General features: G+C 40.9%; 1 protein-coding gene across 1 annotated transcript in view; it reads left to right on the top strand.

The window, feature by feature from the left end:
• The window catches only part of LOC118109126 (RNA-binding Raly-like protein), a 54105-nt gene that overhangs the window by 10169 nt on the left and 18430 nt on the right, over window positions 1-25506 (top strand). Inside the window, exon 3 of the mRNA XM_035155972.2 lies at window positions 20949-20999. Within this exon, the coding sequence (XP_035011863.1) occupies window positions 20949-20999 (51 nt within the window). The remainder of the gene's footprint in view (window positions 1-20948; window positions 21000-25506) is intronic.

A 25506-nucleotide genomic window follows, 5' to 3' on the forward strand; every position in this document is an offset into this window, starting at 1 on the left:
TTCGTCAACAATATTCTTTCTTGAACACCTGGCTTATTGGTAGCGTGCGGGGATATTGTAATTGGTGGTGGTGCGTGTGTGTGTGTGTGTGTGTGTGTGTAGATGCAAATACATGACCAAAATAACCGTCTACCCAGTTCACATACACAGAAGCTTCTCCTTTGTAATAGTTATTGCAAGATTAAAACAGTAGTATTTTAGAGGCTCATCTAGTGTTAATTTAATAAGAGAACACAAGTAGTTGGAAAAGTAGAATTGTGCAGGTGGTGAGTAGTTTCAGTTTTGGTTATTACTCAGTGGTTCTGCTGCTGGTATTTTATGTGAAGCTGACAGTGAGTGACGGTCCAGCCGTCACCAGCTTTAACCTCAATTTCTGTTTACATGGAAACTGAAGCCAAACTGTCGTACAAATCCCATCGCCGCCCGCCGCTGGACGGATTAAAGGGAACACGAGCCTGTGCCGGCCAGAGCTGGGATTTACAGCCAGGCAGTTGCACAGCCAGCTCTGTGGAGAGATCCAGTGAAAACAGTTCACTCAGCATGGACGGTGCTTAGAGTTTTTATAAAATTCGCTTTGCGCTGAGAGACAGCAGGCTCAAATAAGATTTAATTCTCAGATCACAACTATTGGGCGAAACTGAGGCAAGGTCAGAGTTCACAGTCTGGACAGAGGATGGTTGTGGATTTTTAGAAATAAAGCCAGTGGGAATCTGTAATGGTCATTATCCGAAAAGCAACAATGCCATACAGTTGGCAAATATACTAATCTGATGATTGTATTTTATCATTTGTGGTTGCATTTGTTACAATATGTTGTTTTCTTATCTTCTTCTGATGTGCTTTACAAGTTTAAAATCGACTTGGATTGATTCTATTTTTGCTGTTATTATTGTTGTTTTTGTATTTGTTGTTTGCATGAGCCTTGGTCTTGTTCTTCCACAATTGTGTTTGTAAGTTTGATTCTGAATTAGTCTAAATTTATAGTGAAATGTAGTTCCCTAAAGTTATTAAGGGTCACATGCACGGTGTTATGTAGCTTTCTTTATCATAAGAGCGCACACCCATAAATAAAGCACAGGGACGGGAAATATATATTATCTCGTGGCGAATAAAACTGTTCTCATGAACACAAAAGTTGTGATTGAGCACAGACATGAGGGTCACATCTCAGTTTGCTCGCTTCACTTTAGTTTTGGCCGCTCACTCACGTTTTCAACTGTTTGCTCTCTTTTGAAAATGAAAATGACGAGACAATGGCCCTGTGAGTCGATTGCACTGCTATCAAGAACTTCCACTAGATGTCAGAGCTGCAACCTAACTTGACGCATCTGCAGCTTCACCATGGAGTCAGGAGAAAAAGAGAGTTTTCAATATTTCAAATGGCACCTGTTGATGCGTAAACACAGTGAATGACACATGCATTCAGCACACAGTTTAATGGCTATAACTAACTACTACTCATGCATGCCACACCACACAAACCTTACTAGTTTGTGATTCGTGTCTATGGGGACTAGTGACAAAATAAAGTTGTCTCACTGTGCATCCCATGCGTGTTTCTCAGGACAGAACACCAGCAGAGTTGATTCTGTGCATGGAACCTTTAATTCTGTGCCACTTAACACGATGGCCCTCAGATTGTAAAATTCCTTCCACAAGTCTGTTACCTGCATGTGGGGCTCTTGCTTTAATAGCAGCAATGTTGTTGTCCATTTCTTGATCGGACATAGAGATGTGTGATGTCTTTGTTGAAATGCCATTATCTTTCATTCTCCTAAAAATCGTTCTATGACTAAGACCAAGTAGATTGGCCACACACTTTACGGGCAGTGGTATTTCAAAAAGACTGGTTAGGAAATCAGCAGAGTCTCCTTTCCCCTTGACGTTTTTCCCCTTCAATGCCAGAACGCACATGTCTGTCTCACTGTCTAAGATCCTCTGCGGCGGAAGGTATATCAAAAATTCCTGATTCTGCATCAATTAAGATGTATTCTTGATCAGTGGCGGATTAGCAATTTGGGGGCCCAAGGCTAACACAGGCATGGGGCCCTCTGCATCCGTTGTTCTCCACCTTTTTTAACCCTTATTTATCTAAGAAAATCCTACTTCTAACTTCTTCCCAACCCAACAAAACATAAATAGTTTAACAAATGCACTCACAGTAAAATCTTATTTATATAAACAATATGATCTCCGTACAATAAGAATGTATCTGTCTTATATCATGTTTTAATTAAGTGAGAAGATAACACACAAGGCAATAGGAGGTCAATTATGGAGTTACAGAAATAATAACACAATATACTTTTAAAAATGATTACCATTTCTCGTTGTCCCTGTTTTTTCTTTCTCTCCCTTGAATGTTTATATTTTCATGTCTTACTCTTAAAAAAGCGCTCACGTTTTTTTTAAATCATCATCATCATGTATACACCATCATGTGAAATACCAGGAGCGAACCAGGGGCGGGGTACCCCAGGGCCACGCCCCCACTTGCTCGCTCAGAGTGACACACACAGTGAGATAATAGGAGCGTTACCATGAAGCATCCGGTCAGTGACTTTGTTGAAGAACAGTGGAAACAGTGAAAACAAAGAGTTTCTCTCTGATCACAGCTGCTCAGTGATCGGAGCAGAAGCTGTAGTTGGTTTGTACCGAGCTGGCGTTTCTGTGTCCTCCTCCACTCTGACCTGCTCTCTTTCAACCTTCACTAGTTATCAGGACCTGATCAGTACATGAATTCACTTAGTGTTTGTTTGATTCGCTCCAGAGTTCATGAGACTGCATTTAAACATCAGGAAAAATGACTCATCAACATTTTGTGCTCAGTACAACACAAAACGTGACGCAGATTCAGTGTTTAAGTGACCGGAGCGACACGCAGACATGATCCGACACCATCGATTAATAACTAAACACATGATTGTAAGTCTGTCATCTAAATCAGAGGTCTTCAACAGGGGGTCCGCGGTCCCTAGGGGGTCCGCGGAGGTACTGCAGGGGGGTCGCGTCATTTTTGGTTGATTAGACAATTTTTTATATTTTTTAAATTTTTTTCCCACAAATTTAAATGTCTTTAAATTCACATTAACATGAATCCAACATATTGTAGCGAACGGATAAATGGAGGCAGAAGACGTTATCTTTCAGTCAGCAATGCACACATTCAGCGACACACAATAAAAAACATGAATATATGAACCTGTGTATTATTTGAATAGCTAGTATTGAATGCACAATAACAGGGTAGCTATGTTTATACATGGCACTAGGCCATTTTATACAATATATATAGTAGGGGGTCCCTGCTCCATCTCTCCATCAGCTTGGGGGTCCTTGGCCTGAAAAACGTTGAAGACCCCTGATCTAAATCATCCCAATAAAAAATGGAACAATTGAACATGAACTAGTTCATGTTCAATTGTTTGTAGTGGGGACTGAGGGAGGAGTGGGGTTGTTGAGGGGGGAGGGACAGAGAGACACTAGTTACTCATAAATTATAGGCATTCTGATGCCATTTTAGCGTATGGATTTTTAGAATGAAATAATATATTATCGAAGAGTAAAAAAATTACATCTTAATAATAAGTTTATTAGGTGTTTTATGGGGCCCCTGGTAGTTCGGGGCCCAAGGCAATTGCTGAACTTTCCCTAATGGTTAAGTACAGTATTCCAAATACTCCAGGTCAATCGAAGGTTGTTGAAGAATCCATTAAAGAATCCATTGAAGAACGTTCCAATATGCTAGGTCGCAGGATATCCTAAAATGCCAAGAATCACAGTTAACACAAGATAACTCTTCTCGAGCTATATCTTGAATCCTACTTTGACTTCTTCAGCCAATAAGGTGTTGACAGTATGAGGTTCAGTCTGAAGGCAGCTTTATGAAGAGTCGGGAAGTATCTCTATAAATGGTAAATGGTTTGTATTTATATATCGCTTTTCTAGTCTTGATGACTACTCATAACGCCTTACAGTACAATTTGCCATTCATCCATTCACACAGTGCATCTATTAGCAGCACTTTTTTTCTTCTATGAGGGGCAATTCAGGGTTCAGCATCTTGCCCAAGGACACTTCGGCATGCCGATGGGGAAGCCTAGGGATCGAACTGCCATCCTGCTGGTTGGAGGACGAATGCTCTACCATTCAGCCACAGCCGCCCAGGATGGAAAACCCTGGGTGAAGCCATTGATGAGAAAGTGCACAAACTGTCTGTCTAGATGATTTTGTCAAGCTATGGCTAGGACGTTTACCTTAACGGGTGTGCTGAGGTGCTGTTCTAGTCGGTCTGCTGGTGTGGTTCGATTTTGGGTGGCAGGTGCCTCCGCACATGCAGGAAGCAGCAGCTAGAAAAAGTGCGGCCTAGGTCATTAAAGTTTTTGCACACGATCCTGCCCCCCCGGTAGAGAACTGGCCTACCACATTTACGACGTATGTCGACAGGTCTAGGAATGATGGGAGGTGGGGGTGCTGCATATGACAGACGATTGCAAACAGGGGCGTTACGTGATAAAGAGGGGCGTGATCGAGGTGGTGGAGCAGTAACTGTGCAAGCTAAGGCTGGGTGGGAAGGGGCTCTGCATAGCTTGCAGGAGAGGGATGTATGGGCTTCAAAGAGGCTGCAATAAAGCTCGGAATCTAGAGCGCTCCAATATGTTCCCTGATTTGAAATGCACATGGTAGCTATAGAAGCCTGTACCTCGAAACGTAAGGCCATGTTTAGCATGATAGAGAGATAATCATGTAACTCAGATCTCGGAGTGGGAAAAGCTGAGCAAATGGTGTCTCGGTAAAGTGCCTGAGCAACTTGATTAGCCTGTAATGAGGTCGTTTGAAGTGCTTGATGGTGCTCTTGTGCTGTTGTGTTGGCAGGAAAAGAAAAGGGGGAGCAGAAGTCGTACTGCTGTGAGTGGCTGGAGAAAGAGAAGAGGAAGGAATGATGGGATGGAGGGATGCATGTGCACAGGGATTTTGTGTAGCCTGCGAACACAGGAATGAAAAGAAAGCTGATATCACTTAAGAGAACTCCGAAATCGAGGGAGCAGGCTCAGGGGTTAATACGACCTGTCCCCTGCCAGGGGGAGCTGACAATGCGGGTTGTGGCCATGGATGCGGGGAAGGTGTGGTGATATCATGCTTGATGCAGCCAGTGGGGGCTGGGCCAGACGAGGAACCTGGAAGTGCTGGATGCACGTGAGCGTATTGTTGTTGCTGGAGTGTTAATAGAAGTTGAATATAGATGAAAAAGCCTTGCTTTATTGTCGCTGCGGTGGAAGGGAATGCCTTTCCCTTTCAGGAACCTCTGGAGGCGGAGAGCTTGGTTTGAGAATGAGGAGACGGCGTGGTTGATGGCCGTTTACTGAGTGAGAAGGCTGTGTATGACAAGGAGACAGTTGGTGCCGACTCCCACGGATATGTCTGCAGCGTCCGCTCTTTCCGGCTCGTGCGGATGGAGGAGAAGAGGCCTGAGACCCGGTGGGAGTCAGTGAAATCTCGTTTGGGGAGTATGAATGGAAGCGCCGGCGAGGCTGTGGTATTTGGACCACTATGCACAGGTGGATTGGCTGAGACATTTGGCTGTTGGCTGACTGAGTGATGGCTGGAGGGGAATCTGCTTCGAACAGGGCGTCATACAGGTCATCTTCTGATTCGGGTATACTGATCTGCAATTCAGGATCCATTCTAGTTTGCCGACTTTGAGTGTTTTTTTAAATAAACAACAAATAAACAACTTGTGAAAGTGACTCCATCTTTACGGTAATCTGTATAGGGTTTAATTCCAGGAAATGAATCCTTTTCTAACCTACTCCAACCCAAATATCTAATTTCTAATTGTAACAAATATATGATGTATTTCTATTCCCAACTGAAGTATGAGATTCTTTGACTTAAATCATTAATATCCACCCATGTGGCTGTAGGAGTTGGCAGTGGCCACTGATTCAATACTCAGCAGAACAGTTTTTGCCCACAGCTTATCTTAACAATAGAGTTCTTTGGCCTTAATTACAATATTGTGTGTGTGTGTGTGTGTGTGTGTGTGTGTGTGTGTGTGTGTGTGTGTGTGTGTGTGTGTGTGTGTGTGTGTGTGTGTGTGTGTGTGTGTGTGTGTGTGTGTGTGTGATTTATGTAATATTTTCCTGTTTGAATACACCAGGTTTTGTTCCAGATGGATCCAACCTCCTTCTGTGTGTTCCAATCAAAACTAATTACACCAAACCTGCTCTGATCAGCTGAGCAGTTGCTTGAGATAAAAACAGGAGCTCAGTGAACATCCACCATTTATCAATGACAAAAGTTTTCACCAGTAGCAAGGGAAACTTAAAGTAACAGGAAAAAGTTGCAACATATTGTCCAAAGTTTAATCAAGATCAGAACTTTGTTTGTTTTTGGCCTTTCAGCCTTAAAGGTGCTCAGGTTAGGATAGCCATATTTAGCCTTTATTGCTGTATCATTTCCCTGAAGAGTCGGCTGTTTAAGCTCCACCGGTACACTCAGTATGTTTTACTGCTCCTTTAGTTTTGCAGTGCCTGATGTTTGCATACATGGTAAATGGTCTGTATAGCGCTTGATATATAGTCTAGTCTTGATGACCACTCAAAGCGCTTTACAGTACAGTTTATTGACATTCACCAATTCTCACACACATTCATACAGTGCATCTATGAGCAGCACTTTTTTCTATTAGGGGCAATTCCGGGTTAAGTATCTGTGTACATATACATGTGTCAAGAATAGCAGCTTTCAGACATGCACTGACATTTTCACACATGACAGATGCAAAACAGAAAGAATACAAATATCTCAGCATGAAAAGAGAAATCATACAGGTAAGATGCTGACGAAGATGCCAACTTAGAAAGACAATGAGCTTTGGGAACCTTTGGTGATGAGGGCTGACACCAGTGTGGATGTGTTGTTAACAAAAACATGTGATCTCCGCACCAGAATTAATACAATTAACCCTAACCCTGTCTGCTGCTTCACCCCTCACCTGAACACTCCAGAGATTTCATGACCTAAGACTGGTATATGTATATAACCTAGATTAAACCTTGAACAATATAATTTCCAGTATAGCATTATTTCACATTATGTTTGGTATAAAAACAATTATTATATAAATATAGATAAAATATCAAACATGACTATACATGTTGTAGAAAGTGAAAGTGAAGAGATTGGCCAGCTGGGTAACTGTCTATGTTGCAATAGCAAAAACATATAGCACCTTAAAGTGTGAACAGTTTTCCTCCCCCTCAGCTCAGATGATGTTGTATTGTTGTTATTTGACATCTGAATGACAGCACAGTATGAGTGTGTTTAATCTGTTTCTAGACATCCCCCTTATTGTTGACAAGCCTGAACGTAACTGAGGCAAAGAAATATATTTCCATAATCTTCTTCACCGGCCTCCTTTGAATTAAAACTCTGAACCATTACTACAAAGACACAAACATTTTACAGATGTTACTTTTTATTTTGCCATTCAACATTAATATAAGGCCTGTAGTTACATTTTCTGTGAAATTAACTTTGTTGTCTCTGGTGTCACTGCTGAGAATACAACAACCTGAAAATACAAGAGTACAGCACTGCCGAAAAAAGGTAACGAAGAATAATACGAAACAAACAGAACAGACCAGGCATTGGCTTGTTTCCTCCAGAGGCACCGCCTGGGGGCTTGAGTGCACCTCTTTGCCTTGACGGTCACGTTTCCCCCCTCCCCCATAGTTTCCTGCATAATGTTTTATCTTTACCAACAGTTTCTGGAATCTTCCTTCAGGATCCATCTGGGAATTTGTCAAGTTGTCATAGAAATGTCTGTTGAGAAAGACCTGTTCGCAGACTCTTACCTCCAGCTCAATCCATATTGCACAAGACACGTTGCATGCACCAATTTAGGACAAATGATATGACGCGGTGCGATGGCCTGCCAGTGCAAATAACATAAAGCGCAAGGACAACTACAGCAAGTATAAACTTACAGACCAAAACACACCTAAAGTACTACTAAAATAATAATATTACTTAATGCCAAAGTGTCTCATAGGCGGAATGGTGGCTGTGGTTCAGGAGGTTGAGAAGGTCATCTACTAACCAGAAGGTTTCTGCTTCAATCCCTGGCACCTCTAGTCTGTATTATGAAGTGTCCTTGGGCAAGATACTGAACTCCATGTGCCCCTGATAGCTGTGCATGAATGTATTAGTGGGACGTTATGTTGGATAGCACAGGAGAAGGGCTGCATAAATACAGTCCATTTACCCGTTAAAGGTTAAAAAGCTCAAACTTTCCAGGCTTTTTAGCCCTCAGGTCTGTGGACGTTTTGGCTCGTCAGAATTCAGTTTGTGAGTTCAGTGTATGATTGGTTTCTAGTTTTTGAACAAATACTATTCCACTTCCTGCTTCACTTACTTAGATATTGTGATCCTGTTCTTGCAACATAGCACATACTGTATATCAAAGAATCTCCTGATCTGTGACCCTGTGACTACCATTGGACAAATATCTGGATACTGTCATGTCATCTCTTGCCCTTTGATTGTCTGCTCTGTGCCCGACCCCCAACAGCTTCGTCTCTCACACTGTAGCCCTCAGAGAGCCTCCCCTCACTCTGTCCTGCATTTTAAGTCACTTCTCTCACCACAGATGTCCTTTCATGTACTAAGGAAAAGCTGTTTAAAGCAGCTAACACATCTCAGTGCTTCAGTCTGACTCTGAGCTTCAGAGACAGTGACTGAGCTCTGCTCTGAAGTGAAAGAAACAGAGCTGTGTGCGTGTGTGTGTCACACTTTGTTGTTATTTCACTGCACCGGTGCAGTGAAAGGTGCACAGGGTTTGAGAAAAACACTCTATCCTCCCTGCAGCATTAATGTGATGGGCTCAAAGCTTCCCCCCCAGCCTCCAAGATGTTTTAATTGTTTTGATCGTTGATAGTGAAACAAGACGACTGGCTGCTAAGGTGTATCTAGATGGCAGTGCATTCAACATGAAGCACTGGTGGAATAAAACTCCTCTACCGGTCATGGGAAAGGTGTCAATTAACAGGTTTACCCGCATTTAAAATACCTGCGATGTACAGTATTTCATTAACATATTATTAACATATTTGGTTTCATCCCTTTAAACTCTTAATCCCCAATAGGCAGTGAGGGATACAAACCCTGTTTCTGCAGAACTCTCCCCCACTTCAACTGTTTGGGTGGGGCTGTCATGTTTCTAGCAGAAGTGACACTTTTGCTCAACGAAGATGACAAAAAAAAATTGTGAAAAAGAAATAAACACTATTTGGGAGTCATGATGCATCTCAGGTGCTGCAATCGTCTTCCGCAATGTCACAATTCTCTGATAAGACTAATAGTTGATCCTAATCTGATTCCTGATGCTCACATCGTTTGGACCAGCTGTTGCTCAGATTTTGTGAATCAGTTTCTTCCTTTTAAACATTAAATTAATTTTGATGGTTCATATTGAAGACTATGATGGTTACATGAATTTACCCAACCAAACGAGATTTAGGTGACTGTTCAACCCCCACCCTGATGGTTCAGATCTAATTAACCTCCTGCTCTGATCTAATGACAGGTGTGAGTGTGGAGGCCAGATGTTCTTTATAATTCTATATGCACTGCTCCATGTTCTGTTCTGCTCACTAAACCACACACATTGCTCTTTTTTTCTCCATCAAATCAAATTTCTAGGTTTTCATTTTAATCCTGAACCCCAGCACACATATTTAGGCCCAATCCCATTTCTCCCCTTCTCCCTAGCCCTTAGCCCTTCCCCTCTGTTTTGCGCGTTCAAGTGTAGAGGTAGGCTATCCCAATACTTGTTGGGAAGAAGGGTGAGGACCAAGTGTTAGGGCTGAACAGCCCTCGAAACTGAGATTTTTCAGGCCCACACTTAAAGCCGAGGGCTATGAGAATTTCCCAGAATGCCTTGCCAATTACTGGCAAGATGGGAGAGAAACCCACAAATGTAGTGTTTTCTACATTAATAAGGATTTAAAAATTACAATAATAATTGTAATATCTTAGTTTAATATCTTTTCAATATATTCTGGTAATTTTTGTTCACAACAACCTTAAAAAAAATCCCTAGCATGTTAATGTTAGCATACTAGCCATTTCTTAGTATGACAATCATGTATTTTCATATAATTTCATGTCGCATCCCCCCTCTGATAACAAAGCATCCAGGCAGGGTTGCCTACAGACCACTGCTAGCAGCCTGTGTGCTTTTGAAAAAAGCAAAGCATCCAAGGTTTTCAATTTCAAATGTCATTGATTCACCTGCATTAGCATAGATGTTATAAGGATATTATAGGTTTGTCACTTTAGTAAACAATAGCATTGGTTTATTTAAGATCTCAACAATGTTATTACAATGACATCCCCGCAAAACTTTTTGTCGCGTCTGTTTACATCAACGACTACTGAGGACGTGACCGGTTTTTGTGAAGACTACTGATCATGTAACGGCTTCTTAAAGGGCTGTCCCAATTCGTAGGGGAAGATTTCAACCACTGCCCCTTGTGACTCCGTTTCAAGGAGCAAGATAACCCTCGAAAACAAGGGGTAGGGAGAAGGGGTCAAATGGGATTGGGCCTTATTCTCACTGAGAAATATGATAAAAAAGTTATAATGGTCGTTTTACCTGCCAAGCTATAGTATCAGTCCAAATGTAGGACAACCCAATTTCAATAAAAGCAGCAATAGAAAAAGTCAATAAATGTCATCCACTACTATTATGTGAATATAAGACATAAGGTAAATGACGTGTGCAAATAAACAATTTCAGACATCATTAAAAGAGCTCCAGTCAATGCTTAAACAACGGAAAACGATATGAACATAATGCAACGGTGACATTTCTGTTTGTCTCGTGAGGAAGGAAACAACGTGAGGAAGGTTTCAGTCTCTTCATCGCTCCACACACGTCTAATGCTTTCTACTATTCACATTAAATCACATCCTTCATGTACATGATCATTTATTCACCTTGTCTCTTTTCTTTGTAACATTACATTTTTTTAGATACACTGCTCCTCAAACAAGAGTAAGTGAATTCGTCTTTTTCATATTTCTAGTGTTTGTACTGGAAACTGTCTTAGATTGAGGTGTAGACAATGTTTTTATCTTTTTTGTATATCTACCTGATGAAATGGCCCAGCAGAGGAGACTGTGCCCATCTCAGTGTCACTTAGACTACATTCATAGAGAGTCTTAGAATCACACTGAAATCATGTGGAACTACTGTATATGAAGACAAATGTTTTCAGTGTGTAAGCTGAAAGTGTTTGTCTTCATGTTGGATGATCTATTACACATTCGGCAAGCAGGCACCCCTGAAAACTGTTTATGATGATTCCATCATCTGGATATTAGAGAAAACCTGATTTTACCAGGTGGATATCTCAGGAGAACCCGTTTCCACTAGCTACAACATTAATTCTTTATTTAAACAATTTTTTAAACAATGTCGATTTATGTAATTTATGTCAACTTTTAGCGTAACCTCAATTACATATACCTGTAATTCATGTTATAGCAGGTCATGATTCCAAGTTGGGGTACATATTATATATTTTCAGATATCTAGAACTTATATTGAAAATAAATATAGTTAGAATATCTTCATTTCCTTTCTAACTAGTCATACCTTTTTTATATCAAAAATTTGTAATAATATATATTATAAGGGCTGTCAAAATTAACGCATTACCGCGGGATGATTAATTTGTGGAATCAACGCGTACATTTTTTAACGCATTAATGCATGCGCAGAATGACCCGCTCCATTTACCCCCCACTCACTCGCTCAGAGCGACACACGCAGTGAGATCAGAGCTCGTTCACGTGAAGCAGCCGGTCAGTGACTTTGTAGAAGTGAAATACAGAGTTTCTCTGGTCACAGCTGCTCAGTGATCAGAGCAGAAGCTGCAGTTGGTTTGTACCGAGCTGGAGTTTCTGTGTCCTCCTCCACTCTGCTCTCACTGTAACTAATAAAACACTCATCACTAGTTATAAGGGTTAGGGTAACCTGTTGTGACTGAAAAGACCCAATCAGCAAGCGGTTGTGAGTGTCTACGTTATTGTTTCCAAACATGTGTGTTTCTGCCCGTCCAGACTAAACGCAGCCCTTTTTTAAACTTAAACAGGGCTAGCAGCATTTCCAAACGTATCTGTTATTGCGGCTCTAAAACTCTAGAGTAGTGGAGGCCCTAGCAGAGTTTAACTTGATGAGATTTGAAACATGCCCAAGTCCAGTTGCCTATGTACACTTGTAGAACTCCTGAAGATGCCATGACCTGGATGACTCAGAATCTTCACAGATAAGACATATTGTCCAACCATATGTCAGACAGCAACCAGTACAACTACAGCTTCAGCTGTTATTCAGCTCATATTTTTTTTCAAGTTACTTTTTTCTTAAACGGCCCATATTGTGGAAAGTACATTTTTGGGGGCTTTTACTATCTGTAATTACTTGAAGGGGGTCAGTAGGGACCCTCAAAGTATGAAAACAGTCACTCCACGGACTTTTTCACTTTGTCCATTCTCAGAAATATGTTATCGAAACATCTCGTTTCGTACTTCCTCCCCCGTATGAGTCAGATTGCACTCGTCTCTCAGCACCACCCAGCCGGTACCAGTCCAGCCTCCGAACCCACCACCCCAACTCCCCTGTCACCTCCACCACCACCACCCCTCCACACCGAACGCGACCCTTTAAGTCTCAGAACAAGCTACATCACAAAAGCCCCCCGCCGCTCCACAAGGCATGCTGGGAGGCCTGCAGTTCGTTTCACGCTGAACCCATGATCTGTGTGTAATTAACTGATGAGAAGGCTCTCCAGACTTCAGTTCGTACTGATTTCACATTGATCTGTGGGTTTGTTAGAGGTGGACTCCCTGACTGCAAATACTTAGTTTTTACCACCTCCTGATTAACTTCACATCAACCAAGCAAATGCAGCAAAATCAAAGGAGAGACAGAGGACAAGAGAGAAGATAAAGTATTGATGGAGGGGTAGAGAGATAAATGGAGAGGGAGCGAGAGTGCACTATGCACAACATTGTAATTATGTGTTCTTGTCCCTCGATTGCCCTGCTGAGATGAGCGTTGAGTGGAAAGAGATGAATCAGCGTTTCCTTTGAGGAAAAAAATAACAGCTCGATAAAGAGGCTGCAAAACCCCACCAAAAAAATCTAAACCATTTTACCCATCACACACACACACACACACACACACACACACACACACACACACACACACACACACACACACACACACACACACACACACACACACACACACACACAGGGAAGATAACCTCCTTGTTTAAATTTAAATGTCGCCTTTGATGGAGCTGTGATGGCGGCTGCTGTTTCCCCTTCTCACCTCATCAACTCTGAAATGACTGAATGTGTTTACATGCAGACAAAACATGCAATTTAAATATATTTAAGATAATAGTGCAGGTTGACCAGCAGATGCACCATGCTCTTGCTGATTCGCTCTTATTTGGTGCAAAGTAAAACTGCTGTAACATTTCCAAGACCTTCCTGTTCTGCAGAAAAGGAAAGAAAAGGTTTGCTTCCTTTTAATGACAAAATATTTAATAATAGTTTCTTTTTATCTTTTTAAATGTTTTTTATTTTAATTTCAGCTGAAAAGAAATGAATGCAACACAACACAACATCATCTTATTGACATCAGCCACAGCTTTAATATAATGTTTGTTATGTAGTGTTTACTGCAGCTAAAGTAGAAAGACATTGTACTACTACGCAGCTCTATATCCATTATGCCTGAAGGTTTAACTGATAGTCGGTCAAAATACTTATTGTCGGATAATGGTTTAACAGCCCTACTTTTAAATTATTCTCATGTTTCCCACACTATATAAATTTCAGTTCTTTCAGCTGTGACAGCTCTAGCCACTACAATACCCATGACTCTTGACTGCACTGCAATGAAGAAGAGTTGTGAATCAGAGGAATGGGAAATCTAAATGCTTCCTCCCCAAAGTTGAGAACAAAGCCTGGTGACATATTCAGTGGGTTTCTTTCAAAATGACCTAGGAATTAAAAGAGAAAGTATTTAAGCTGCAGATAGTATTTTAAGGTTTCTCAGTTTTTCTTAGTTTTCATCTTGACGTCATAAAAATTTAAGCTTGATGACTGACTGGATGATTATTTGCTGAAGTGCACCTTAATGGGACTTGTACTTTGGAGTTATTAATGCCAAATGCCTTTTTCTTTACTCTTTTTAAGAGAGACAGGTGTTTTCTAGTGTAGTTTTACATATTTAGTGCTTTTAACTCATGTAATATTGTCTAAGGGAAAAATAATTGGCATTTTTACTTTTGAAAACCAGGGGATCCAAAGTAACTTCTTCAAGGTTATAGCCTTTATGTACACCACTCCACTTACTATGAGAAAATGGAAACATCAAAGTAAAATTCCTATTTTGTCGGCAAAGAAGAGACTACAATCAAGGCAGTGCAAGTATTTGTCATGGTAGCTTGGTTTCATCCATAGACCCTAATAATTCCACAAATGCTTGTCTCTGTTTTTGTCCGTCTGTTAAACATATTTTGTGAACTGTTCATTTTCAATATTAATTGCATTAACAAGCGAGCAGTGCTCTGTAGCAGTCAGTGGGGGCGGGACAGTGTGCCTTCAGTCTGCCGACCGAGTTAGACATGTCAGGTCATCTGATAAACCTGACTGGCAGCCTGTGACCATAATATCTATCCCGCCCGATCATTAAGATGATTGGAGTATTTTATTTTACTATATTGCACTGTCACAGACATTCATGGGTGTCATTGGTCCTTATCTAAGTCATGGCAATAACATTCAACGAATCACTTCCTCTTTAGCAAGTTGTCTTCAAAGTAAAAGTATAATGTCTGTATTGTTGGTGCAATGCTTTATTTTGAGCTGAATTATAGAGCTTTTATTTATACAAAATTGTGAACTTGGGTCTAAAGATTGTGTTTGTTGCTTAACAAACCTTTGAAATAACTGACATGCAATGTATGAAAAAAATAACACCAGTTAAGTAAATCATTCAAACCTATATATAAACCACACGTAAACAGTAATAATGCAAAATCTTCACACTGCACCAAAACTGTTTATAAAAAGCTCTGCACACAGCATCCAGCACACAAACAATTAAAAGTGACAGTATATTGTAGAGCTGGACTCACTAATGACTAGGTATAATTCTGAAGAAGCTCCAGAACATTAACACAGGACAAGAGAACAGCCCACTACAACAGGAAAGTTTAGAACGGGAACTGTATCCATATCACCAACACTCTATGTGTATTGTGTGTTCAAACCTGTTCTTTGAGCTACATTGTGGATGAAATGTGTCATGGAATTAAAGTTCATTCATATATCCATTAAAAGTAGACACTGGTTAATTACAGTAACTCTCTCAAGTTTAATAATGGCAGCATAATTTCCCATCTCCATTTCTCCCCCGGCCCCACATTGACTGATTGACCTCATGTTGACCTGAGAGCTTGTGGCAAACTGAGGTCGCTGCTGAGAGCCGTTACCTTTTGAGCCACCCTTCGGTCCGAGCAAGCTGAGGTGGCAAGAACACGGCTGAACGGCCCATTAACCTCCTTCTCACCGCGGCACGCTACAGTACACCGCCGTTGATTAATGACACTGCAGGCTGGTGAGGGTGAGCGGTAAATCAGAATTAATGGATGTGGCGGTGCAGTGTGTGTGCGTGTGTGTGTGTGTGTGTGTGTGTGTGTGTGAGAGAGAGTATGAGTGAGTGCGTGTATGCTTGCAAAGATGACAAAACCAAACCACTCCGTGTGGACTCACCTGCTGCCATACACACACCCAAGAGGACATGAATATGTATAAACACAGAGACACACACACACACTCACTTTGCTGTCTGGTGTGTGAGGGGGCAGGTGGGGGGTTATTGATGCTGAATGCTATCATTAGTGTTGGAGAGAGAGAGAGAGAGAGCAGTAAGTAGTGGCTATATAAATGCAAATTCCTCATCGTTCCCTTGCTGCTTCTTTGTGCAGCGTCGGAGAGAGTTCAGTTCATCTGCTCACCTCCACTTTTTGTCTCACACCTTGTTATGCTTCATCTATCGCCAGTTTATCGCTGCTGAGATGACTCTCCTGCTTCAGCTGACTTCTCGTATAACTCGCTGCAAAATAAGAATAAAAAGGACATTGAAACAGATCATTGATTCCTCCCTCTCTCCGCGATCGCTCTCTCTAAGTGTGTGTTTATTGACGTACCTCGCTGCTGTGTAATTATTCCCATCGGGAGAACAGCCTCTGAGTTCTCTAATAACTCCATTAAGGTTGGAAGCAGTACAGTGCAGAGCAAGTTCAAAGCCTAATTAACACCTGAAGTGGCATCTTCACTGCAATTATGAGCACAATTCAGACATAACTTCACGGCAGCATTGTGCACTGTACTTAAATAGAAATTAATTTGACTTTTCATTTTAATTATTCTTTCTTTTTCTTTTTTACCTTGTACTTCAACCCCACTACATTTTGAGGGCAAATATGTATTTAATGTTAATTTGCCTGTGTATGATCGACACAGTCAACTAAACCAATCTAATCCCATTCAAACAATGTAGGCCTACTTTATAGGTAATGTAGCTTTATGTGGTAAATACAAAACTATCCAGAATTATAGTGTCATAAGATGTTGTTATATTACTGTATAGAACACATTCTACCCGTGTCATGTGAGACACATTTCTATAGCTCAAACTCAAACACAAAGATGAATTGAAGAAAATGGTGTCCTCTGCATTTCCAGAATGCTGTGTGAATCATTCATTGTCACATGTTACGCTGCAGCCCACTGACTTGGTTTTAAAGGTATTTTCATCTATTTCAGTTGTGTTGGATTCACTTGCTACTCAGTTTACCCCTGAAGCTCCAAAAGTGTTTCCTTTGACTTAAGGAGATCATCAGAACATCTGAACCCCCTTAACAAGCTCCCTTTTGTTGACCCTAGTGTTTCTAAATCCCTGTTTACAGCCATGCCTCAAAGAATTTGCAGGTAATGCATTTGTCTCGTGCGAGGCAGAACCCAAAAGCTACCAGTGACAAGGTACAATTAGTTTGTATTTTAATGGAAAAAGTAGCAGAGTAAGGTGCTGGCTGGCAGGTGAAGTCTGAGTGGGGTGCTGGCTTGCTGACTGAATTCCTGACAGGGCTGCTCCTCTTCATACTGGATACAGAGAGCAGTGTGAGCTCTCGTCTGTCTGTTGGATGTGGGATGCATATCTTGAGAACCGCTCATCTTATTGGTTCACACTTGGCATGTGTATTGTTAAGGGGCCAGGGAAGTGCAGTGTCAAATTTGAACTTATTGTGTCAAATTTGAACTTATTGTCCAAATAATATTTGGATGGGGCTTAAGTCTGCCAGACCTTAAATAAACTGCTGCAGTGGTTGGCAACTGGGTCAAACCACTGATCAAAATTGCCACCAGATATTGATAATCTCATTATTTTTATTTCACCATATCAGACTGACACAGAGATTCACGAGTCTTGTGGGTGTTGATCTCCGTTATGGCAACAAAATTCATAGAATCACTTCCTGTTTGGTAATTTGTCTTCAAATTAAAAGCGGTTGTTTTCTTGCTGCAATGCTTTTATATTGAGCTGAAAAGTTGGGTCTGAAGATTGAGTCGATTACTTAATAGACCTATGAAATAGCGCACATGCAATAAATGAAAAAAAACACCAGTTAAATAAATTATTCAATTAAATATGTTATTCAACATCTTCACTGGATCACAATCAAACAGCCTTTTGCTGATGCTTGCTTATTTCATGGTCCTCACTCAGATAATGAATTCTACTTCAGGAGACTCACTGAGCTGCTCTGCATTTGTGTATCCTCACACAAAGTTCCCTTTGTTTGTGTTAGTAAATGATCACTTCATTACACAATCTATTGATCCTGGCTCCATTCAATAGTGTTCATCATGACATAAGTTATTTTCCTTTTTCGATGAAAATCCAATTACTCTGTTCAAGACATCTGTGAATGCCAGGCTTTATTTTCTTACTGGCCGGAGAAAATGGGTCTTGGTAATGCAATAACTTCAAATGTGCCAAGTCAAACAAGATCAACATTAAACAACATCATTGAATTCCTATAACAGGAGGAAATTAGGCCAGGGGAATTGAAATCGGCCAATTTGGAAAAGTGCTCCAACAGCTTTCAGTGGTGATGAGGAGGAAAAGTGAGGGTGTGTTAATTTCCCTTAATGCACCAGTGAAGAGAGCTAATAGTTTGTATTTAAATGAGATCCAAAACAGCTGAAGGACAATTTCTAACTGGGATTTGAAGACTCCAGGAGTCAGTTGTATCGCCTGTGATTAACCCATAATCACAGCGTGGAGCGTCCTGTCAGGTGTTGCTGCAGCTATAATTTGTGAACTAATTACGCAGATAAACCAGCAGCATGAGCCAGAAAGAGTCATTTGGTGTGATCCCGGCTCAGAACAGCGGGGCTGTCCTGCAGATCAATAGTCATGTTTAAAGGTTTGCTCCGACACAGCTCACAAGGAAACGCACGGCTGAGCCAAAGCACCAAGTCGGCTTCGGGTCAATACTGTCGTTAATCGCTGATTCGTATCCATCTTGAATGATGAAGATGAAGATGAATGATGGCAGCAGCAGGAGCGATGGATGATACAACTGTTTACAAAAGACTGGAAGGATATGAATTTGGCTCCAAATCCCTTGTTTCTCTTCCTGAGTCATTACCTTTCTGTCTCTCTTTACCTTTATCTGTTCATCCCTCAGTCTCTTTCTGGCCGCCCAGGTCTCCTCTGGCCGCCCAGGTCTCCTCCTGTCTTCTCTTTATTACAGAGGATTTGTTGAGTGTGTGTGTGTGTGTGTGTGTGTGTGCGTGCATGCGTGTGTGTGTGTTTCTGTTAGATGGTTATTGATCCCTTCCCAGTGGATAAATAGTGCAGAAGTTGGAGTTCAGTCTGCTTCTCTCTGTTATCTATCCAGCTGAGGAAAGGACCGATTCTTCCTCTGTCATTAAAAGATAAAGATGAATCTGATGAATGTAGGGATGATATGGTTACACCATCACAGTGCTGGATGGCACAGTGGGACATTTCCCGTTTGCTGCAGGTTCATTTTGACCATTGCTGTTCACAGTCCAGAGAACCAATTAAAATCTTGACCCGATGATAGATCCAATGAAGGTCCAAAACTAGATCCAAAGGTTATTATGGAACAAAATAATAGATTAAGTAAGGAAGTAGTTTGGTTATAATTACAATCTCACAATCCATAAATTATTCCTTTGCCAAAGGTTGTTGTTCACTTTCAAGTCAGAGGGTGGAGAAACCAAACTATCAGCCTTCATTTGACACCACATGCTCTTTGGCAGGCTCACATGCAAACAGTTTGTACCCAGCATTGGTCCGTAAGTGTGAAAATGAGAACTTGCACCAGATCTCTGTGGTTTGTTGACCTACTAAAACTGCCCAGAGGCTCTAAGTAGGTCTGAATACCATCTGCTTAGTTCAGCCTGTGGCGTCGCCGACAGTGCTTCACAAAAACATGAGACCAGATTTTATGGCAGGATTTTACAGTTTTCATTGCAGCCACTGACGTGTCTACACCCAAAAACAAGTTAAATTGACCTTTTTAGAGCTTTTTAATACCACTTAAAATGTATTATACGACAAAACATGCATATACACACCAAAATATATTTGTTCCAAGAACACATTTATGTCCTTCTCGCACGCTTTCGACAAGCAGCTCAGTTTGCTTCAACAGCACCTCAGGGCGCTGGCTTTGATCACCTCGTCGTTAGGGCTGCGCGATTAATTGAATTTCAATTACAATTATGATTATGGCTTCCAACGATTATGAAACAAAGTAATCAACATAAAATTATTATTATCCCGTGTTTCGTTTTGCAATGAGGCTCTCCTTGTTCACACAGGCAGCGATTCTACAGTGGCCCGCCGCTGCTTCAGGATCAGGACAGACACACATTATAGACCCAGTGTCCTTGTACTGAGCTGTATTACTGTGCCGCATGTCCTCCCTCCTCCCCCGCTGACCTGATAAGAAGTTAGTAGGACACGTACAGTACTTGAAGTTAAAGTAATTGAAAATCATTTTGCGGGGACGCAGTCCACCTGCCACACAACACGAGATGTAATGTGATGTGCACAGCCAGGACATCAGGGTTAAAGTGACCAGAACAATCCAGATTGATGAGCTGACATTAATAACTAAATACATGTGATTGTCTGTTTGTGGGGAGAGTAACACACACACACACGCACACACACACACACACACACACACACACACACACACACACACACACACACACACACACACACACACACACACACACACACACACTCAGGAGAAAAGTTGTTCCTGCAGATTATGACACAAGCAGTATTTTAACTTCATTATTGCAAAGGAAGCGACTCCCCGTTTATTCATGAACATAAATTTGAATTCAGCAGGTTATTGTAAAGATCAGTTCTATGTGGGAGCGATTTGAAAGAGCAGAGGAGCAGAGTCACGCTGCCGAGCTGCGCTGCTCACTCGGGCATGTAGACACTCTAATCTGTTAAGTGCGTGATGTTTCCAAAGTCAATAAGTAATCGTATTAAATAATCGTGATAACAATGATTATGATCTTTTCCATAATCGAGCAAGTGCTGCTCATCATTCTCACCACAATATTTCCCCAAGTTCATAAATGAGTCATCAGACTGGCTGGAAAGGCATTGGCCTAATGCATAAACGGAACCTGAAACAGACAGTCTTCACCTCAAATCTTAAGCTGTGTTAATATGAATTAATTAATTAAAATGTACTGCTGTGTGTTAACTTCACTTCTCTTTCTCCCTGCAGATCCGACTATGAGATCGAATACGACAGATACCCTGAGGACTACTATAACAGGTACGGCAACCATCTGTGGGATGTGTCTGTGTGTCATTCTAAAGGGTGCACTCAGACAATGTATTTTGTCATCTAATTATGAAGAAAGTGTGTAAGGAAGCTGAGCAAGTTACAGTCTCTCTCTAGGGAATTGAGATTTGTCGCATTTGTTTTAATTCCAGTTAATTATAGTTCTTTTGTACCTCAAGATCAGACGGCTTTGTGTAATGGCTTCTCGAGTCTCTATGCTAAAACTTAGTTCTGCTACCAAAGGACTGAGACTGCAGCTCTTGACCACCTCAGATGTCATCTTAACATTTTAGTGTTTCCTACATGTGTTTTCTAAGTGGCCCAAACTTAGACTGAGAGATGAAATTGGTATGTGAACATCCACACCCTCCACTCCCAAGCTGTCTGATGTCAGTGTACACTGAACTCTGAGGTTAGGAAGAGACCTGCCTCTGTCTGACAGCTGTTTGCACAAGGAAACGATGGAAAGTACGAGTGTATCCCTGTTTGACCTTGTTGAGTTCAGCTTTCAGCCATTTGAAGATCCATTTTATGATCCATCTATCCTATTTTTCTTCAAAAACAGGGAGACAGATTCTCTCTATTTGACAAAACAGTCATTTAGGGGACATATTACTGAGAGGAGAGAAAAGGGCTTTCTGCTGTGACTTAGGAGGAATACAATCCCATCACTAGGATTCACTGAAGGTCAAGAAATTAAGAAAGAGATAGTGATGGCAGCAATGCATTCCTGAAAAAAACATCAGACATAATGAGCAAGCAAAGAAAAGAGAGGCAAATGAATAATCAATGAATATTTAATTATGAAGAATGAAAATCATAAATGACATGGGGAGCTGTGACTCAGGAGGTAGAGCAGGTCATCCACTAAGCAGAAGGTTGGTTTGATCCTGGCTAATCCAGTCTGCATTCCAAAGTGTCCTTGGGCAAGATACTGAACCCACAAATTACCACTGACAGTGTGAATGGTGTGTGATAGAAAAAGTGCTGTGCATAGAAACACTGTGTCAATGTGTGTGTGAATATGAATATGAATTGTGCTTTGGGTGGTAGATATGACGAGAAAAGTGCTATGTACTGCAAATACAATCCATTTATCATATAGACAAACGTTTTTTGAATGGTCACATTGTTGCAGAAGAAACGTTTGTGTAGTGATGAAGATGAAATGTGCCAAAGGCCTTTAACAAGATATATATTAAAAGGAGAGTTTACTTTTTGATACAAGCGATCTGTAATTTATATTTTGCACTAAAATCTGTGCTGGATATTGACCGATATTGGATATATCTGAAAAGTTGAGGATTTGTGAGCAGCTCCTCACAAATCCCTAGCAGTGGTGATGGTAGAGATTTCCACCTTGGCACAAAGATGTTATCATTTTTGTCCTATCACAGTTATTATGTCACTTATTTTGATAGTTTTGATCAGGCCACAAAGTAGGTGTTTCAATTTTATAATCAAATCCAAAACGTTTTTGAAGTACGCTAACTCTGTATCTGATATTTCTAGTATATCTGAAACCCTATAAGAAACCAATAGAGTGTGAATTGCATACTATTTTCGGGGGAAAATTACAGGTTTATGCACTGTTCAAACACTGCAGTAGTAACAAGTGTAATGTCTTAATAACTACAATTGAAGAGTATTCTCAGTTCTGTAACTTTGAGAGGCAGGTTGAGGAATAAACACATTGCGCTTCCCGAAACACTACTTCCATACACTGCTTCCAACATGTGGGGTTGTGGTTGCTCAAACATCGATTTGCCCACCAGTGTTTGTAGCAAATAGGTGATAGCATAGGTCAAGCTGATAGTAGAGTTTTAGAGAGCTTTCTGCTGGATCACAAGTTAAACATATATTATATGTATATTATATAATTCTTCTAAATATATCTGCACAAATGGACTATAATTATTCAAACAAATATTTAAGGTTCAAATAAAAAGTGACATCCTGAACATGAAGTTTCCTGAAGATGCATGTAATAAATAATTACTGTATTACAGACCTATAAGCATATGAAAATCTGCCTACTCCCCACAACTAAAAAGAAAACAGAAAAGTGAACCTAAAAATAATGATGTGGAAAGCAGGACCAACCAGAAGTGATTGATTTATTACTATAGGAGAGAAAAGGGGAGGAAGAGGATGGTGACAGAAACTGACAGATCAACCATTTCATATCCAAACATCACTGATTTCACATTTAACAGCATTCAAACAGAGAACACATGTTCATGTTTACAGAGATGAAGAAAGATTTAGATCATCAATCAAATTTTCATAACATTTTGTATTTACTTGACTTTACAAAGATAATGGCTAAAAAAACTGCAAAAAACAAACAGCAGTGGACTGACAGCAGCTGACCGCCCCCCCCTGCACAGGCCGGAAATACAGATCACTGCAGGCAGCCAAGGACAGGTGGAGGAGGAGGAGAACTGTATGGAAGCTGTAGAGTAAGAGACAGGAGATGAAAGAGAGGAGCAGAGGACGCAGAGAACAACAGACGAGTGCAGAGAGAGAGAGAGGAAGAGGCTGACAGCATGAAAAATGAGTATGTCGGCACCCGGCAATCGCTCAGATAAACGCTCCACTTGTTTTCATCCACACTCCCTCCCCCTCCGCTCAGTCGTCTGCATCATCCTTTTTGTCTTTTTCACACATATTTCCTTACACATGCCTCCATTTCACACCCCAACAGATAAGCTCAGCTGATTCTTTTGTGCAGTGCAGCTCTGGTTGTGCTCCATTGACTGAAGGATGATGTGTCACTGCCCTATCCAGTAAAATCCTTGTGTCAGTCATTTGTTCCATCACTTAAAACAACCTGTGTTACGTTTGCCATAGCTCTTGTGGTTGTGCTAATAATGACTGTCCTCTCTAAGTAGCAACCGAAGCAATTTGAACACAGGTACATTCTTCAGGTCGAGTGTTGGGTGTAAAAAGTGTATGAAAAATGTGGTTTTCATCACATCTCCCTCTTGTCAATGTTAGATGTTTTTTAAAGTGACGGAAAATGTTATTTCATCCATGTCTGTATGAAGGAATACATGTGATGTACCTTACTGTCGAGTGTTTTTTCCTCAGTAAAGGTTTTAGAGTTTTCCAGTATTTGGTGTTTTACAGTAGCACAGGGCACACACTGACATTATGTGCTGAGGTTTAGGTGAAACAATGTTTCATTATCCTCCAAAAGACGAGATTTGTTTTGAAATGGAAAACTACAAAATATGTATTTTGTAGTTACCACTGACATTACTATAGGGACAGTCATTTGTCTGTGACGTACAGGCTGCAGTTCAGCATGAACAGAACATGTTGAGGACAGAGTATACAACTAAGTCCAGAGGGGAAATTGAGTCACCTTTGGGCTGTATTTGTCTCATGGTACTGAAACAAGTTTGTAATAGGATTTTACTCTTTCATTTATCTCTGACAGTTAAGTTTGCTGACGTAAAGGCAAGTAGGTAGGAGAAGGTGAAACCTTTTTTCTGTTTAGGACTTTGAGTGCAGACACATATATATATATATAAATATATACAGTATATATATATATGACATAAATTTACAGACATAAATCAATTGAATTACAACATGAGCTTGTATCTCTGTTACTGTCCTCACCTACCACCAGAAACACAAACATAATGAACATCTGCCATTGTGACCTTTTTGCTCAGCTATTTGTTTTGTGCAGAGCACCTTTACTGTGTTTGACCAAACTCATAAGAATATTTGACCCTCTGAGCCAAAATTTCATGCACACTGTCTGAAATGCCTCCGGGAATGATCAGGAGTATCTTATTTATTTCTTTATTTTCTGGAGAATAACCCAGCTTCAGTGGGTGAGCATCTCTGAAGCGTCAGCCTCTGTGTGAAATCAGACAGGATGTAAAGCTGTGGAGCCTGGCTGCGTCAACACTGCCATCCTGTAAATATTTATAGGCGTTTATCTGCTGGGCTGCGGATTATCAGCTTAGTGAGGTACAGTAGCCCCCATCGACCAACACGCCCACACACACACACACATATATGCTGATCATATAACAACCCAAATCAAAAAGTTGCTGATGGTATGTTAATCCTCTGCTGTGCTCTTGTACTTCTCGGTCACGGCAGAAAACTGTGTTTGTGTGACACAAAACAGCAGAGCTCACATTCATCTTCAGAAAGACGTTTGAATAAAGAATTCTGAACTGTAAAAGATGGAGATAAAAATATCTCCATAAGGAGAAGTCACATCCCTGAGGCTACACCTTTCTATGTATATTGTTGTGGGAACAGAAAGATAAATGACAGAAGGCGTATATATACATTTAACATTTGTGTGTTTATTGATGACAACTCCAAATGATAGTTAATTTTTTATTGGGGTGATTTAGGTGACAAACGTCCGGTCATGTGTTTGGTTCTGAATCGATGGTGTCCGATCATGTCTGCGTGTCGCTCCGCTCATTTTAACACTGAGTCCTGACTGTGAGCGTCTCGTGTT

The sequence above is a fragment of the Hippoglossus stenolepis genome, chromosome 5, assembly GCF_022539355.2.
Source record: "Hippoglossus stenolepis isolate QCI-W04-F060 chromosome 5, HSTE1.2, whole genome shotgun sequence".
NCBI classification, from domain to species: domain Eukaryota; kingdom Metazoa; phylum Chordata; class Actinopteri; order Pleuronectiformes; family Pleuronectidae; genus Hippoglossus; species Hippoglossus stenolepis.